We start from the raw sequence: 18729 nt of genomic DNA on the forward strand, positions 1-18729 counted from the left end.
GGATTTAGATTCTCTTCATTTCCACTTCCAACAAAAAGCTATGGATTAAAATGCATTTGTTTTCTTTTGTTTGTTCGGTGTACCTTAAAGTTTCCCACTGTGGCACACTGTCAATATGGGTATCGCTCATTGAAACTAATGTTTCAGTTAATCTTCCACTATGACGCTGGTTGCAGTGTTTTGTACCTTTTTGAAATGGCTTTGACAGCTGCCCTCCCTGAGCGCAACAAATTACAATCAACAAACAATCAGAAGTGGATAGGTTCATATAGTTGATACTGATCTATTTCAAAAAGCTTTGACTCCCTCGCTGCAACATGACTCTGGCCGTCCCTACTGTTAACGTTTGCATCGCATTGTGAAATGTCAAAACCAAACTGAGAGCACTCATCACAGCTGGAGATATCTGCAACATAGAATTATCAACTTTGAAATTATATTTTGGAGAAAGCTAAATTATTTGGAACCTTTTCCATTGTTCTCACAATCGGATAAATTATATGTTTTCTCTCAGTTCAAAATTTCATAAACAGTGAATTAAATACTGAGCAGGTCTCCGGTAATGACGGGTGTCCACATAGACTAATTTAACTGATGTACTGACTTTTGTACCCTGATGGGTGTGTGTGTGTGTGTGTGTGTGTGTGTGTGTGTGTGTGTGTGTGTGTGTGTGTGTGTGTGTGTGTGTGTGTGTGTTTGTGTCTGTGTGTGCGCGTCTCTATTTGCAGATGAATATTCTTTGCTGTGGTTTTCTTCAGTTGCATGAGACAAAAAAATATGCAATTATTCTCTTTGACCACAAACTTTACTCTCAAAAGCTTTTTTTGTTTTGTGAATAGATTATTGTGGGGGAGGGTGTTTGACATATTTATTTGACACAATTAACAAACTGTGTGATTAATTCTGTGCGTGTTTGTGTGTGTTCGCCCACCACCACTGTGTATAGAAGCTCTAAACTCCAAACCTGCACAACTGCACTGATGGAGTTGTGGGTGAAACGGGTGAAAACACACAACACACACACACACTCTGCCAAAACAAATGACCACTTCTTTTAGTTCATCTTTCAAAATATCCCTTTACTCAGTCTTCGGAGAAGATTAACAAATCAAAGAGGAGTGCAAACAGAGATAACAAAATCAATAAGGCACCCAGTCGTGATGTTTACTGGAACCCTCCTAAGAGGACTCGTTGATGGACGTGAATCGAAGCCAGCTCGTAGCGATGGACTACAATGGACTCTGGGTTTATTTGCTAACGCAGTCTGACCGCAGCAGTGATGATACATCTTTGGCCGATGGCTCTTTTTAGAAGATGCTCTCAAGCTTGTTTAACGTCTGGACACCCAGAACCCAGGCCATCAAAGGCCTATTTGTTTTTTTTAAAAAAGAAGTTAACGTGCTCACTAAACAGGAACAAAGGCAAAAACTGGTCTGTGTTGTTTTGGCAGAGAACGTTTCCTTCATTTCTGTCTTTAGTGATATAACCCTGTTGCACACATTGGTTTTTACGTCCGTTTCCAGCTCCCTCTCCGCTGGTTTCTGAAGGCAGAAGCGAGACATTAGACTTTCTCAACTCTTTGACAAATCAAAATGCACTGTTTGATAGGTTTTCTCAGCCCCACAGCTGTGGCCTTGGAAGGGAATGATGAAACACTCCTGTCGTCATGGTAACCCGTTTCATTTTTGTATGTGTTTCTGTTGGAAGACAAAAGACCCCATGGTGAAGATTACCCTGAACGACTACACTACGATCTTTGGCCTGACCCCAACTGGGCTAATCCGGTACCTGAGGCTCCTCAAACCCGTGGATCGGGAGAAGCAGATGACCTACACTTTCACGGTAGGCCTCAGACCCACTGTAGCTATTCGCAAGACAGCCATGACACCCTGTGACCTACGTCTCCCACTTTGTGTATGTTATTAGAACTCACAGGTAAAGCTCCACACCAAGACGCAATTGTTGATACAGAGCTGACCTGACACTTATAGAACAATATGACCTTTATCAGTGCTCAGAGAACAGTGGGTTCACTTGGATTCGCAAATGTACATCCAGAGGTGAACCAGGTTTTTATGTTCGTGCAAGATTTATGTCTAATCAGATTGGTCTGATTCTGTCCATCAGATATTATAAGAGTCTATGTGTCTGACAATAACCTTATTATTAGCAGCTTTTAGTGTCCCCTGTAAACTTGAATGCTGTTATAATTTACTGTTGTATCGTACATCTCTATTTGTCTCAGTCTTTTGTATTTGCAGCATGTTCCTTTATTATTACATTTGCCAAAGAGGTTATGGTTTGGTTGATCGGTGGGTCGGTGGGTTGGTTGGTTGTTTCAGCAACAACAAGTTGTTACTGACATTAAGGCAATCCTAAAAACAATCAATGATTAAACATTAAACCTTACAACAGCAATTTGAAAAGGACCACGATAAATAAAAATAGTAGTTATGATAATAATTCAGATATTACTACTAAAGGACCACTGCTAATAATAATAGTCGTAGGAGTAGCTGTTGGATGCTGGGGGCAGATCTGGATCTTGCAGCTCTGGAGTCACAGGTACTTGCAGAATGAGGACACACAGAGAGAGGGAAAGGGAGTAAAGAGTGGCACACACAGCGGGAGAGAGAAAACACAAAGTGCATGCAGTAGTGTGATATAAATACATGAGAAAGAGACAGAAGTGCTCAGTGCATCACGGGAGTTCCCCCCAGCAGTCTGTATGGCCAATAGCAACACAGCAGTAAACAATAGGGACGTCCTCATCACCCGAGCCAGTCCTAAAGCTGCCTTCAAGTTCCATCACGAGTCTTAAAATCTTTAAATTGATGTTTTATTCATCTTTTCTTTGACTGTACATGGATTGTCTTCCGCGTTTTCTGTTTTACTGCTGCTGCACTGATGTGAACAGCCTGGTTCACCAAAGTAGCTTGTTTCCTCGCAACTTGGTCAGAGGCACAGCAGCATCTTGGGAAATACAGCGGCTCCTTCCATCGATCCTTGGGATTAGAGAGCATCAGCAGATCAACAGTGAGCTCTGTGGGGATGGCTCCCTGGAGAGCGCAGGGACGATTCTGTTTGCCGTAGCCTGTGATATTTAATTGCCGGGTTTGGTCAGGCTGGTAAAAGAGCTTTGGACATCGGCATCAACAAACTATGAAGATTTGATGAGTTCCCTGCGTGTGGGCAGTTTTGACCCTTTTCATGCTGTGAATGCAAAGTTTAGAGTAGGTTTCTGTGTGGATTTGGTTCTGAGGAGCTCAAACGCTGCATGGACTTATGTCTTCTTTATAAGTGCTAAGAAAGCTTTCAACCTCACAATCCACTCTGAATACACTTTACAGTGAAAGCTGACAGTCGGCCTCCACTTTGCAGTGGTAACTGTTCAATACGGAGCGTTTTCTGATTTCCTCGGCTCCCTCTGCTCTTTAAAGTGGATGCTGCATTAAGTGTCAAATGGAAAGGAGAGATTGTCCCCACATCAATAATGCTTATAACCTGGTGGATGTTTTAATGTCTGTGATACTTTTTTGCCAGAGACCTTTTGTGCATTAAATGCTTTAAATATACTTCATGAGTCACATGTATTTCTCCTTCTCCACACACACAGTAAAGTTTGCAGTAGCCTTTGTAGACATGTTGGTATGTTTCTACTTTTGTTTGTTTGATAAAGCATAAACTACCGTTCAGATTACCACGTATTTGATGGAAGGATGTGATATGTGTCTGGAAAGAACCCTTTGCATTTCATTACGGATCCAGATCAGGAGGCAGATCCAGGATATTTTTTTCACTTTCCTTTACTTTGCAGAAAAGTTTTTTAGCATTTTTGTTCATGGATTTTGATGACAAAATATAATGTTGAGGGGACTAATATTTTTGTGTACAATTTGTTGCAGAACCAAATATACATCTGGATCTTGTGAGTATAAATGTTGGACTAGTTAAATACGAAGAATCTGATACTTCCCTTCGGTTGTAAAGCTGAAGCAGGTGAAACTAATCTGCGAGACCAAACACGGCATCTTGTAGAAATCTCTTAATTGACCATAATATCAGCCATTACAAGTGAACGCTTTGAATTCTTGCAAAAAAAAAGCTTGTTAACATAATGTTTCCTAGATAACTGCATAGTGGATTTGAGGGCTGCTCTTTTGCTTAAATGATGTTATTTCAATGATTGGTGATGAGAGGAAGTCTCGTCTATTTGTCGACGCTAGCATCAAATAAATTTTAGAGTTAGTCTGCATATCCCGATCGAGAGAGACAGACAGACAGACAGACAGACAGAGAGTGTGTGTGTGTGTGTGTGGGGGGGGGGGCTTGGACCCAAAGAGAGAGAGAGAGTCTGATCCAATTTAGATAAATATCAGCCTTCAAATATTATTGTGTTAATGTTGTTTAGGTTCCTGCTGTTAGTGTGTGAGAGAGGGATGCGAAGGTGGGGCATTGTTTACACATGGTGTTTGTGTGTGTGTGTGTGTACCTGTGTGCGTGCTGTCAACCATAAACACAGACCTTTTCAGGACCAGTAGACCTCATGGGGACCAAAGCCTGGTCCTAATGAGACATCATTTCTGAGGTCCTGGTTTCAGTCAGGGGCGAGATGTGAATTATGTGCATGAATTTGTCATGGTTAGAGATGAGGTTAGAAGGATAGCTGCACAAATCTGAGTGCACAGAAATGTTCCAGTTCTTGGTGTTGGTACAGTAGTGATGACTCAGTTAAAGCAAACTTCCTTGGCTACCAAAAATTCCCTGGCATCTCTCCTCCCGAGGACGGCTGCAGAATAGAAACACTGTTTGATGGGAGAGAAGCCACAGTGGGTGCTGTCGTAAATGTGATCATGCGTCTCTGTGAATGTTTATCTGCTACTCGACGCACCCTCCTCCTGATATAGTATAAACAGCCATTTCCATTTCAGCTCCAAGAGCAAATTTCGGGGGGGGGGGAAAGCCATTTTCCCACCACAGAAACAATGAGCTGTGCCACAGGAGTTGTTCAGATCTCCTCTCATCTACACTTCATTTGTTGTTGTGCTCAGTCCATTTTCTTCCTCCCTTTGCCAAGTGCTGGAGATCAGAGCTGCCAGCGACAAATAAACATGCAGTTTGCTCAACTATCCTTTAGGCTATCTCTCTCTTTCTCTCTCTCCTATCTCTCTCTATCTCTCTATCTCTCTCTTTCTCCTCTCTCTCTCTCTCTCTCTCTCTCTCTCGCTCTCCCTCTCATCTATTTAAGGGCTTTTCAAACCTTAAGGGGATGAGAAATGCACAAAATACAAGGGGCTGAATGAGAGTGACTTTATTGTGGTGGTGGAAGAAACATGTTGACATTTGGCACATTCTCTGATCAAAGAAAACTGATTCTGAAGCTCGAATACAAACGTAATTCCTCTGTGATTCCTCTGCAGAAAATAGACTACAAAATGCATTTCTCTTTTTACAGATGGTGTCATCAGATGGCGTCCAGCAGAGTATCCCAGTCACTGTCAACATCCTGGTCCTTGATGCCAATGACAACACGCCCACGTTCCCCGAGGTCTCCTACAGCGTCGAAGTCTTTACAGACATGCAGCAGGGGGAGACGGTGCTACAGGTAAATCAATCCAATGATCGCTCTATCGCCGTCCTCCGTCTCTTTCTGTTCTCCCGTGTTACGCCTTCGTCTTCGACCCCGTCACAGGGAGTCTCTCGCACGGTCTTTCATGTTCAAAGCAAATAACCATAACAATCCAGAGCATTGTGTTGACAGGCAAACCCCGGGAACACTTCCCTTCGTCTCATCTCGGCTCCTGACAGACAAATCACTGAGAGTGTTTTTTATCTCAGTGCACAGGATTAAGAACCCTTTTACCCAGTAGATCAGCCACTATTATGGCTGCCGAGAACTCATTGTGCAGCAATAATGATGACCATTTATCAATCTTTCCGCTGCATAAAAAGGATTGGGTTGTTGAGTAAAAATAGTTTATATTGTTTTTTTATGGATTGGGAACATTATTCATTTTGATTTCATAAGTGTACTGGCTTTAAAGGTCATGATTTCCTTTTTTTTTTCTCTCACGCGAACACGTGTGCACATAATGTGAGCCGGAGTGGTGCTGACATGCAGGGCATGTGCAAGGACATGCACAGGCACATTTTAACATGCACACGCTGTCTCTAACATGTAAATCAATAACCCGATCCCAGTATATCTATTAGTGTTGGGGCGGTCCTTCATTTCATTGTCTCTCATTTGATAGTCTGAGCATGATCTTTTCACCGCTCAGTTGATCTGTCCTCTCAGCACAGCCTCTCCAAAAGAATGTCATACACTAAAAAGGTCAAGTTTAATCTGTCTTTAAAAAAAACACAGCCATTTCACCCTCCATGAAATGAGGCCAAGGGTCAGGGAATGTACTGAATGACCGCTTAACTGATTTTTATAAGCCGTTTATGAGAGCCGTGGGCTCTGAGGATGCTGCAGCTGCTTATTTTTATGCTACAGCTTTTGCTTCAACATCAGGAGCATGAAAAGGGAGGTCTGGGTAGCTTGGATTAAAGATTCAAGGCCTTAAAGATATGAAGCCAACTACACCATTAGGGCTCATAATTACAAGCAGTGGGATGTCTTGAATCATTGGCTTGAAAGAAATGGGGGCTGCGTAGTTCATTTTTACAACAAAGCAAAGAGCATTTTTAGTAGTATTAGAAGTAGTTTTAATATTAGCATTATTATTACGCATTTTTCTCAGTCTTACTTCCCCAAAACAACTTTTTCTGTCCGCTGTCTTTCCCCAACTTTGAAATCCATCTCGAATGAAAAGAAGCACATACTTGATTGCATTAAATCCAAACTTTAAGGTCATCAAAACTGCAATCACCAGAGTGAAGAGATTGCAACCAACAAGTAAAGTGAGTCAGGTTGCAGTGGAGTGTGCACACTGTACTTTCAGCTGTAAAACAACTGTTCCCACATATGAAACAGATGTCATATGTCTACTAGATAATAAAAGGGAACAACAAGGTTGGCATAAAAATATCTACTGCTTGACTGGTTCAGTCATTCATGCAGACGTCCCCCTGTAAGACTGGAAATTACAGATCTATATATTTATATTTTTGAGTATAAAGCGTCTCTGGTTCTTTCTCTCCCTCTGTTCTCCCAGTTAACAGCGGCAGATGCTGATGAGGGACTGAACGGCCTGGTGACCTATGAGATACTGGCTGGGGCACAGGGAGATTTCATCATTAATAATCGCACTGGACGTATCACTGTGGCGCCTGGTGTCACTTTAACCGTGGGTCGATCGTACGCACTGACTGTCAAAGCTTCTGACAATGCACCAGAAACCCAGAGAAGGTAAAGTAGCCACCTGCGCTAACTCTTTTCTCATGTGTGATTCCTTTGGAGATTTTTTGCATTCGTGGAATGAAGGGTTTATTATATTCATGTGAATAATGTGATGTGCTGAAGAGCCGATTTGTCTCTCAGACGTTTCAGAGATTACTCACACACAGTTTCATTTTGTGTGTCTCCTCGGGGTTTGCGCGGTGCTGGAGCACCCAGCTTGAATTGTTTTATGAGCCTTGTTTCATTCAGTATTTGCTCATAATAATTCACAAGTTCTCTTTGAAATGACACAGAAAGTCCTCTTTGTGCTAGATAATGGAGAAATGCAATTTGTGACAAGCTGTTGAAAGTCAGAAAAACAGATGGTCTTGTTCCATCCATCCATTAAAATCCTGTCATGAGATGTGTCATTAATTTTCGCCTCTTTATCTTGTGATTAAAAGGCAAATGATTAATTGTGTATCTCAGATCTCAGGTCAGAGCATGGGACATCAGACTTGGATGTGGAAACAGCAAATCAAACACTGGCACGGACACTTTAATGACCCGATCTTATAACAAGCTACAGCCAGCAACAAATTGGCATAATTACACAATGAACTACACAAAATGATTGTTTTACTGCACATGTCATCATGACAGATCTAGCTCTTTTGTAGCAGTTCAACAAAAGACTGTCAGATGGTGTATAAATAAATAAGTCAGTTCCGTTTTCATGTGATTCACTGTGAATAAGCAAGCTGATCAGATAAACGAGAGGCTTGGCTGTGGCCTAACACTTCACAATGTGACCTGTTTTTTCTTTTCTTGAATTGTTTTGCGATAACTCCACACACAAAGCCTTGGTATGGAAGCATGCATCGTTAACATTCCTCTCTATGCTGTGGGCAAGGTTCCCCACTATGGCTCAACAGGTTGTCAAGGACAGACTGGTGCTGTCAGTGGGCTGATGAGTTCCTTTCTTTCTGCCAGGAGCTCCATAACTACGGTGTACATCGAGGTTCTGCCACCCAACAACCAGAGCCCCCCGCGCTTCCCCCTCTTCACCTACAGCCTCGAAGTGAGCGAGGCCATGCGGATCGGAGCTATTCTGCTCAACCTGCAGGTGAGTCACCAACGCACGCACGCGCACGCACGCGCGCACACACACTCTCTCTCACACGGCATATGTAAGCAACGAGATGTGGATATTTCCTTTTATGCTACAGTTTCTAGCTTGAGGAAACGAGACATAATATGCTCATATTCAGGTTCATAATTTTGATTTGGGTCATTACTTAAACAGGTTTTCATGTTCTAACATTGAGACTTTCCATTGCTGCAGCTCCTCTTTTCAGCCTCTGTCTGAAACACTTGGTTTTACCTCCTGTCTCTTTAACACCCCCCTACTGATAAAGCCCAGTTTACTCCGATTGGCCAGCCGGCCCACTCTGTTGTGATTGGTCAACCACTTCCATCCCGTATTAGATAAGTCGGCCGCGGCTCTCACTTCACCCAGCTTTGTTCAGGGGCATTATGCAAATTCAGATTTCCCGGAAGTATCATTCTGACTGACTGACTGGGCAGGACAGGAGCTTCAGTACATTTAACAACCTTTATCCCACATTTCATTCTTTAGCATATATCCTGCTAACAGTCCAGCACCCTCTCTGTGTAACTATCATATCTTGAAGCCTTTGGGTTTAAAGGCAATACATGACCTTCAAGCTTCCTGTTTTTTCTCCCTTTCCCCCAGGCCACAGACAGAGAAAATGACCCCATCACATACCGCATTGTGAGCGGGGATTCCCAAAAGGTCTTCAACCTCTCTGAAACGTAAGTTCAGATACCGTTCAAGGTATTTCCACCCAGGCTTATTTAAGATGAAAGGTTGGACCACTTTCCCATTCACTCAACGGGAAACTAGACTTTTCAACCTGACTGTGTATTGATGAAGGGATGACTGAAAAGACGGGTAAATTATTCATCAACAGCATCAAGTTCCTTTGACAACATTGTTTAAAAATAAAGAAAACAGACCATTTTGTAGAGATTGCATTCTGTTTGTTTGGCGTGAGTTTTTGCTATTTGTTGTGTGTCCCATATTTCACCCAATGCATGCTGAATTTAATGAGTGGGTATGGAAAATGGATGGATGCATGTAACATAACAAGCCCGAGGCCACCTTCTATAGGGAGACTAGTCAAACGCTGACATCAGAGACTTTATTGAGTAACAACAACAACAATCTCTTGTGCACGACAGCTGCTTTATCAGAAACTTTGCTGGAGCTTGTGATCCGAGAGACACAAAGGAAAGGACACCTCGGAAATCAAAATGTTTGAAAGCCTTTTATGATCTGTGCTGTGCAAACGCTCTGCATGGACTCACAGTCATTATGTGTTGACACCTCGTGTTTCCTTTAAGATGATGACCACAGAAGCGTCTCTTCAGATAAGCGGCCAGGGTCTGACTGCCATCATTAGCTTCCGGTGATGATAGAGTCCACCTGAGCAAGTGATGATGATGGGGAGGCAGGAATGAGTGAGGATGGGCAGCGGTGATGATAGTGAGTGGTGGTGGTGCTGACTCTGCCAATTATTGTGTTTGGATGATTTATTAGCCAATATGCTGCGTGACATGGTTTATGGGTTAGGGTTCTGGTGCTGGCTGTTGGTGCAATCAAGAATCCCAATGAACCAAACCTTCATTTGAATTATAACACCCCGCTACTTCTACTACACAGACACACACTCAAAAAATCCTCTAGATCACAGCCAAAGACAAGGTGGCAGGTTAGAGCAAATAAATGGAACAAACCCATCTCTGTTTTTAAATACATTAGTAAACTGTCACTGCATTAGTAAACATATCTTAGGTGACTTTTAAACCTGCCTTGTTTGGTTCGGACCTTCATACCTTTCAGTTTCGTCCAGGGACCGTGGCTCGGACAAATATTTAGCAATAATATAGGAAAAAAGAATTGATAAAAAGTTTATAATCAAAATACCATAAATATTCCACTGTAGTTTACTGTGCCAAAGAAAAATAGTCAGAGACATGAATTTTGTCCACGCTAGGGCAATTAGGTCAGAGCTACCAGAGGCTGGCAAGCAGAGCTGACGTGAAAGTCAGACGAAGAACTCTGTGGAAAATAATCATACAGAATAACATTTTTGGTTCTCTCCTCTTTTCTCTCCAGCTCTGTTCCCGTCTCAGCCTTCTTTTTTTTTGCTTTCTGAGAGAAGCCAGGGTATAAAAATACCAATTATTTCTGGAGAGCAAGAGACACAAAAATATGTTACCTTACCTCTCATAATCAACATCAGCATTTCAAAAACCCACCTTCGCTCAGCTGCTCCTCTGGAACAAAGAAGAGACATAAAATATTAAAGTGGTCAGTGTTTTTTTTTTTCTTTTACTTTCCTTTAAATAAGCAAGCAAATATGGAGAGAGCAGACAAGAGGCTGGAAATGCAGGACCCTGCCAGACACGTTTCTCACTAATTGAATAAAGCTTCTTTTGTCTGCTTGTCCTCAGGCCCCCCCGGCTGCGCAGCGACCAGCCGTGTTGCAGGACTCTATCCCCTGCCTTCACTGTTAAAATTGTTTGTTTAATGGAGGGATATTTACTTTATGGTTTCATAGAGCCACTGTTATGGTGAGCAGGAATATGGTGACACGCGATTAAGATAATTTGAGGGACTGCTATTGTTGGCGTTGCCACAGTAATCTCTCTAACCAGATAGGACGGAAATCGTGGCGGAAACAGATGCACTGTCTCATTCGCGTCATTGTTTGTGTGGCAGAAATATTACAATCACATTACAACCCCTCAGCAACCTGGCGATATAATCACTTCAAGCAGGTGCTGATAAAGCACATTATGAATCAAAGAGTGATTAGCTGCTTGCTTTGATGAGTGTGCAATATACAGAGCACCACTTCACACCCTCATCTTTCAACCCAACTCCTTTGTGATTCAGTGAGGAGATTTGTTTTTTACTGTTTGCATTGCTGCATGTTCACATTGAGGCTACATATGAGGCTTATTCAATCCAGCTATTATGAATAATGAGCTATCTGGTATATAACTCCATGTAAATGGGGCAGGGTCCCCTGAGGGAGGGAGACATGCTTCGGATTCGCTCAACATTATAGCAGGACGCTCCATTGAATCAGTGGCTGTGAGTCTGTCAGGCACCAGGTGCTGTACAGAGAGGATGCACTGATGACTGATAACCAGCAGGAGCAGCATCTCAGTTAAAGACATCAATAACAAGTACCAAGTATTTCAGTTCAGGTGGGACTGATGATGAGTTCTTCTTCTTCTTCTTCTTCTTCTTCTTCTTCTTCTTATTATATTCTTACTCTAAATGTTATGATCAGTGTCAGTTTGGGATTAAATTAAGTTTGTTTAAACTAAATAGATCCAGTATATAATGAATTATTATAACTAGAAATGCTCCTTCTAATGGGCCACAAGATAACTGCTGGCAAGGCTGGAAATAGCTTCTCTCAGATATATTGGTATTGTCGTATCTGTCATTTGATAGGGTTAGGGTAACCCTATCATTAAGAAACCCTGACATTAAGAAATGTCAGTTTGAAAATGTTCTTAAATAATTTACAAACTCCATAGTGTCTCTTACATTGTCCACAGAAGAGACATGACAACTTTAAACATGTCTGGCTGGCATCAGGTATTATATTGTCTTAAACCTAATGTAATGAATAATAGGCAGTACAACCCTTTCATATACAGATAAATATCGTCAAATACTAACACCAGTTCGGCTACATCATCTTTAAAGCTCGTTTTATGCAACCTTTCAGTTACAGAAACCTAAACTAGAGGCTACGCCAACTCGTGGCTCTGTGTCACAGTATGTGGCCGATGGTTTTGCTTCAAAGTGAAAATGAAACAGAAAATGACTTCAAGAGAAGGTACAGTTTTTGCTGTTTCCCAAGAAACCAACTGATCTGTCGGCCCTAAATAAATAAAGAAGAAGTAACAAACAAATGCATGCCATAAATTTAAGTTTGATTTACCTCAATGGAATCAATTAAGTTCATCTGAAGTGAGAGTAACTCTGTTTAAGGTATTTTGTTAAGTCTAAAATCTTCAAATCTGTGACTTAAGTCCTCTTTAAGTAATTTGTTGTGTCACTGAGTGCAACTGTGACTCAAGTCACAACAATCTACCATTTAGAGACACAATCTGATAATGAAAGATCATGGATGGATGATCTCCAACCTGCTCCACTGTCACTGGATAATGCTGTGATACAGCATCAAGTCTGTCTGACATCTTCTCCTTTATGGTGGCTTTGGAGAGGATGCAGGGCGATATCAGCTCTCCAGGGGTAGTGAGTGTGTGTGGTAGTGCTGAGTGTGCCTCAGCATGTAGCGAGGAGCGAACTCTCCAGGCCAGCAAAGTAGCAATAATCATTCCAATCTTCTCAATCAGCATCAAGATCATCACCATTAACACTATAATTACAACAATTATCACTGTACATCTTCATTATCCTACTCGCATCACAGCCTCTTCTACCTTTAGCTTCATTGAGCACAGAGGGGGCTATCTTTCTGCATGTGCATAAATAAACATGAGCGCAGCAGGCGGCGACGGATGGCGTGCTGCATTTTCATGGTGTTTGTTTTTTTTAGAAAGCTTTGCATTTGCCCTCTCGAACCACCAATCATCAGGTGTGCTGTATTCAAAGCAATGCGTTCACCCTAACTCGGGGCAAGTGGTTCGAGGGATAGACAATGTTAACCGAGGTTTGCTTAGGTTGAATTTAACACGAGACGCCGCTGTTTGACAGTAACGTGCTGGAGAAGCAGGAAGAAACTGGCGGTCAGATTGTACTCGCATTGTTTGACCTCAGGAGCTTTAAATTAGAAATGTGAAGGAGCAGGGGGACAGCAGGGAAATGTGACGGGCATTAACCTCGCAGTGCGCTCAAATGCATTTGTCTTTCCTCCCTTTTTCGCAGTTCTGGCAGAGCCCCTCCTGAGTGCGGCAGTGGGATTGTTTTTTGCATGCTGCGCGTGTGTGTATGTGTTGTGGCTGAGCTCGCACTCGCGTGTCTTGTGCATGCTGCGTGTGCAAACACAGATAATTCAGCGATCTTCTTGGGAATGCATGCACGCTTTGTGTTTGGGATACCAGACTGCCAAATTATACTTTGTGAACGAGCAGGGGAGGCACTGTGTCTGCTGCAGTCGCTGGAAAGAAAACACAAATCTCTCTGTAGTCCGTGTGCTGAGAGAGAGAGAGAGAGAGAGAGAGAGAGAGAGAGAGAGAGAGACCCTGCTCTTCCCCCAAAACCCACCCTCCCTCTCTCACCATGTTTTATAGTAAATAAACTCTTCTCCATTTCCCTCCATTGGATCAGAAATAAAGTTTTGATGCTCTTTCACCAGCCAGAGATACTTGAATAATTCTGAACAAAGCTGTGTATTGTGCCCCCCTTTCCACAGGATTGGTCTTCTGCTTCTGGACCAGCCCCTGGACAGAGAGACCACTGATAAGTACCGTCTGATCGTTACAGCCTCTGACGGCAACCCTGGCGGGGTGAGGCACAACCCTCTTTGTTCAACTATTGGTTTCTCAGCGTGGACGACCCTCGACACATCTCCTTTAGTTCAGACATTTGGTTTACTGAGCCCGAGTGGGTCATTCGCCCAGAAATTCCAATATTGCACTTGAGTTTAACCTGTGATGTTTTTCATAGTTTAGTGAAATCTGTGGTGGCACTAGGAGTAGGCGTAGAAATGTGGAAATGGCTTTGACAACCTGTTGATTTCTAAAGATGGAGTTTTTCTCTGATTGATGAAGGCCCTTGAACAAAAAGGGCTCCTGTGGATACAACTGTACGGGCAGAGTGGCATTCACGCCTTTCATTTCTTCAATCAAAAGGGTCTGCTTTGCAATTAGCAACGAAATGGACAAATTATTACCCTTTTGTCAAGTTGCAAAAGCTCAGTTGCAGTTACATGAGATAGTGACGTGCTTGTGCACATAAAGCTAAGATCAAATTCACCAAGTTTGCTTGTTGCCTGTTTTTACGTCATTAGCATCAGTGTTATTTCTCATATGACAACATTAAACAGCTGTCTTCTGGGGCTGAGTCGTGCTAACAATGATATAAAAGTGTTAAATTAGTTAAGATCTTCTTGAGCAGGCTGCTGCCCATACGATGTCCTGACAAGTGCTTGAGCAGAACACTCTCTAGTGAGTGTATTCTAAGAGATGTCTTTGTAACTTAGCCTTGAAAAACTGCCGACACTATAACCAAAAGTGAATTCTGGCTGCTCCGTCTCCCACCGAGAGCTGATAATCATATAAATGTCTTAATTTAATTAGACTTCACTTCGGTTGACTCCGTTTCTGCAGCTGTCGCCGTTCCAGGCAGAGGTGAAATGCGGCATCCTTTTTCTTTTTCAAGACGCTGTGTACGACCTGTGCGATGAACAGTACAGTCGATGATCCTTCACAGGAGTGGATGTTGAATGCCCCCTTCTCACCTGCTCGCTTACAAACACACAGACCTATAGCTCCCTCTCATCTGATGGTCAAGTGGAGCGGTCTGAGAAGCGTGTGCCGCTGTGTCCGTGTATTTGTGCCACAGAAGTGCAGCGGTTCAAAGGGAGACCCCGGTGTGACAGTTGGAGCAGGAGGGGGGAGAGGAGCCGGTCAGTGACAGGGTCAGAGAGCAAGGAGCAAATAAACAAAAGCCAGTGTAAGACGGGGCTTCACCTCACAGAATGCGTGCGTGCGTGCGTGCGTGTGTGTGTTCATGTGCCAAATGTCTCGTCCGCACAGTAAAATACTGGCTGACCCGCTTGGGTTAAAAGTCAAAGCTAGAAAGAAGTGTTGTCACAACAGGAAGGAAGTGGAATAAGGGAGCGGGGGTGCAGGGTTGTATTCAGCGAGACGCGGTACTGTGAGGGAGGCTGGAGGTGGTGGGAAGGATCAGAATAATCACAGGAGGAAGCAACAGAAAGGAGAATGCGACGGAGAGATGAAAATTGGACACCGGGGGATTCAAATGTGTAATTAGCACGGAATATCGGTAACCATGGGAACCTGGCAAAAAAGAGCAAGGCAAACCAATGCTCCCCACCGTGCTACTATAGTCAAATCTGAATGCACTCCAAAACTTTTTTTTACCAGTACTTGTTGAATTTCATCCACTCACGCAAGAAACTAATTGTGCTCATTGCGTGCGACCCATTCGAAATTTGTATTCTCAATAGCACGAGCTGCGATCGGAGCTGCCGAGCAGAGTCAGATTCCGGTGCCTCGCCCAGGGATAACGCTGCTCCTCTTGCCCCTCGGAGAAGCGAGAACATGACTTTAAACAGCCTGATCATATCAGTCCCTTGCAACATGGCTTCTGGTCAGGATTGTCACTTGAAAGGCGAATGCACTATCGTCCACCTCCGGATCTCTCAGGCGCTGAGGACAGAAGACAAGACATCACAGGGCTCCATCTATTTTATGTTGAATAAATAATCGTCGCTCATTAATCACACTCGTGGCCAGAGAGGTGGGAGTTTCGGCTTTGATAAGAATACCCTCCCGGTGATGCAGATGCTAATTGGCTGTAGGTCTTCTGTGAAATGAATCACACTGATGGACGCATCCTCTACTTTTAGCAGTGAAAGAGCACAAGAGGCATGGGGTGTGATGGTTTCCAGCATGGGTTGCCATTTCAGTTCATACATGAAAAGATGGATTATATACGTCTCAGAAGCTCCGACAAAGAAAACAACAATAGCGAAGGGATTCCCAACGGGAGTGAGATGAAGGTGACATTAACTAGGTCATTGCCTGCGTGACATGTGCCACTGAACGTCTCATCTGCCATGGCAACTTCAAAAACATGTCTTCGGGTGATTTTTTTTTTCTTTTCTTTTCTTGCGAGGGCCGACTACCTCCCAAACCTTCCCATCCTTCCGCCCCCCCCAGAGGAGATCATTTTCTACAATTATTTGCATACAGCTTTGTCCCAGAGCTCTTGAGAGATTATAGATTGTGCATATGCAGCCATTTTTTTAATGTTGATTTATAGTGGTGGCTGTGGCCGTGTTGTACTGTGTCATTGTTTGAAGGTTAGCAACAGTGGCCATGCAAATGAATGGACACCTCAGGTGACACTGGAGATTTGCTTTTATCCAGTGAGATAAAACGAGACCCGCAGAAAACACCGGACATTAAACAAAACACAGACCTGATTCAATTGGCCGTGAAAATGGAGAAAATGTATTCTGCGGCTACGACATTTTCGACACCATGGAAATTAATGCAGGTGATGTAAGTAACGACATTTGAAATTATTGGCGTGTTGAACTTTTGCTCTAAGAGTAAAAGTGTGAAATCAGAGGAAGTAAGCTGTGATCGATCTGATTTCATGCTTTCATGCCCCATATACTGGGCCACCCAATCTTGTGCAGTTTGCTGTTAATAACAAACTTCATTGAATTTGCCCCAGCAAGAAAACAGCTCAATACCCTCTGAATTCTTAATAGATACTACATGCACATACACTATGTATTTCTGTCAAAGTTGGAGGCTCTTAGAAGTTTCTCTTTAGAAGTGGAGTTGTTTGGCCTTTGCAAACAAAGCAGCAGTGTGTAGTGTATAAGTGCTTGTAGGTGTTTACCTCCACACTTTTGCTAGTTTAACTTTCACTTCTGCAGGGCCTGGGGCACCACGGTGATGTCAGTAACAAGTCCAAGAGTTTATCTAGTGACTCTGTGGGACCAACAGGCATTTGGACAAATCAAAAGTTGGTTGAAAAGTCAGGAGATCACCAGAATTTTTACAATTTATACTGAGGCAGTTGTAAAAAATCTTAACAAAACTATGTGGCTCAGGAAGAAGAGCAGGTCAATCCACAAATCCCGTGGCTTTCACAACTGTCCTTTGACCAGACACTGAACCCTAAGTTTTTCTGGCAACACCTTCCACCTCATGATGGCACCAGAGGGGAAGTCTCAGGGGTCACTGTCAGAGCACCTTGGATTATCTGCTTCAGAATTGTTCATGGGAATCCACCCGAACACTTTACTTACAAAATGTCAACTTCAAATTGGTGCTGGAGAAGAAGTCAGAGGATTTTCAGAAGTCTGCAGGATTCATCGTTTTGGGATCTGTGGACATAATCGGTGCTGTTATAACGTCAACAGACACGTTGGCCGACACAAACATAGGCAGCCAGACAACAGCAACATCAACCTTATCCTGTTATCCTGTCATATGTCTTACCCACAGTTTGCAGTGTTCTAAAGGACAGCATGTTCATTACATTTTATTTATAAGCCAGTATAACATTTTAGTGAGAAATCGACCAGCAGTGTAAACACGTGCAATAAAAGAGGTTTTGGATGTTTATAAATTTGATTCAAAGGTTTTTAGCTTATCCTTCATCCTTAATTCAATCAAGTATAGATTAAACAATTGATTTAAGTGTTTTCACATTTTCCCTAAACTAAGAATTATTGGCCATATACTGCAGTGGCCTTCAGGGCGGCCTCCCTTCTGCACAGTTGGATCAGTCTAAAAGGCCACATCACTCTGCTGCTCATTGACCTCCCCCTGCTCTCCATGGCTGCCCAAATCAAATTCAAGTCACTAATGTTCGCCTACAGAGCGACTTCTAGGTCTGCGCCCATCTCCTGGAACTCAATCATACGGGGGCTCATGCTCCTTCTTGACCGTGGCATTCCTCCATGGAGCATCGTCTGGCGTTGCCATCCATGCACACAAGGCAATCACAGTCCTAATGTTTTCTTTTGTGGTTCCCCGATTGTGGGGCAAGCAAATGCTATAAGAGCAGTGGATTCCCTGTCTCACTTCAAGAAGACTCAACATTTCTGACTAACTTTTGTTTATTTTGTTGAATAGATTTACTTCAAGGTTTCCTATTGTCCTGAAGCTTTAGTGTTGTTCCTCAGTTATGAGTTGCTTTGGATAGAACCATCAGCCAAATGAATAAATGTAGTGTAATGTAATATTTATAAGTTTAACAGGTGACCTTCCAGGCTTTGCTGCAGCGTATTGTAGCAGAAGTGGGCCGCCTCATGTGAAATAGTCTTCACTACGTATTTTATATGCGTCTGGACAGACTTGAATATGAACTGCAATTTGACTGGTTCGTGGAAGCAAACAACCACGAGGCAGTAAATCTAGGTGTCTAAGCTCAGAAGGGGACAAAAGTACTTCTTAAATTCATTCTTTATTAGTGAGTTTTTAACAGTTGACATTTTTTTTATCTTTATGCTTTCAAAATTATTAATTGAGCATGACAGAGAAACATTTTCCAGATGATTCCACATTAAAGTCAAATTATATTATCCATATTTATTATCGTTTGTGCCGTGTTTATAAAC

The 18729-nt window shown here is 42.8% G+C and overlaps 1 protein-coding gene across 10 annotated transcripts in view; it reads left to right on the forward strand.

Annotated features, from left to right (window-relative positions):
• The window catches only part of LOC118119358 (protocadherin-15), a 195311-nt gene that overhangs the window by 106496 nt on the left and 70086 nt on the right, over positions 1–18729 (forward strand). For all 10 annotated transcript variants that reach the window (XR_007034766.1, XM_047342438.1, XM_047342437.1 and 7 more), the window contains 6 exons: positions 1708–1842; positions 5456–5605; positions 7161–7354; positions 8318–8450; positions 9081–9160; positions 13813–13906. Coding sequence is in view for 9 of the 10 variants with exons in the window: in XM_047342438.1 (XP_047198394.1) it covers positions 1708–1842; positions 5456–5605; positions 7161–7354; positions 8318–8450; positions 9081–9160; positions 13813–13906 (786 nt within the window). In the remaining variant the exon portion in view is untranslated. The remainder of the gene's footprint in view (positions 1–1707; positions 1843–5455; positions 5606–7160; positions 7355–8317; positions 8451–9080; positions 9161–13812; positions 13907–18729) is intronic.

Source organism: Hippoglossus stenolepis, chromosome 12 (genome assembly GCF_022539355.2).
Source record: "Hippoglossus stenolepis isolate QCI-W04-F060 chromosome 12, HSTE1.2, whole genome shotgun sequence".
NCBI lineage: Eukaryota > Metazoa > Chordata > Actinopteri > Pleuronectiformes > Pleuronectidae > Hippoglossus > Hippoglossus stenolepis.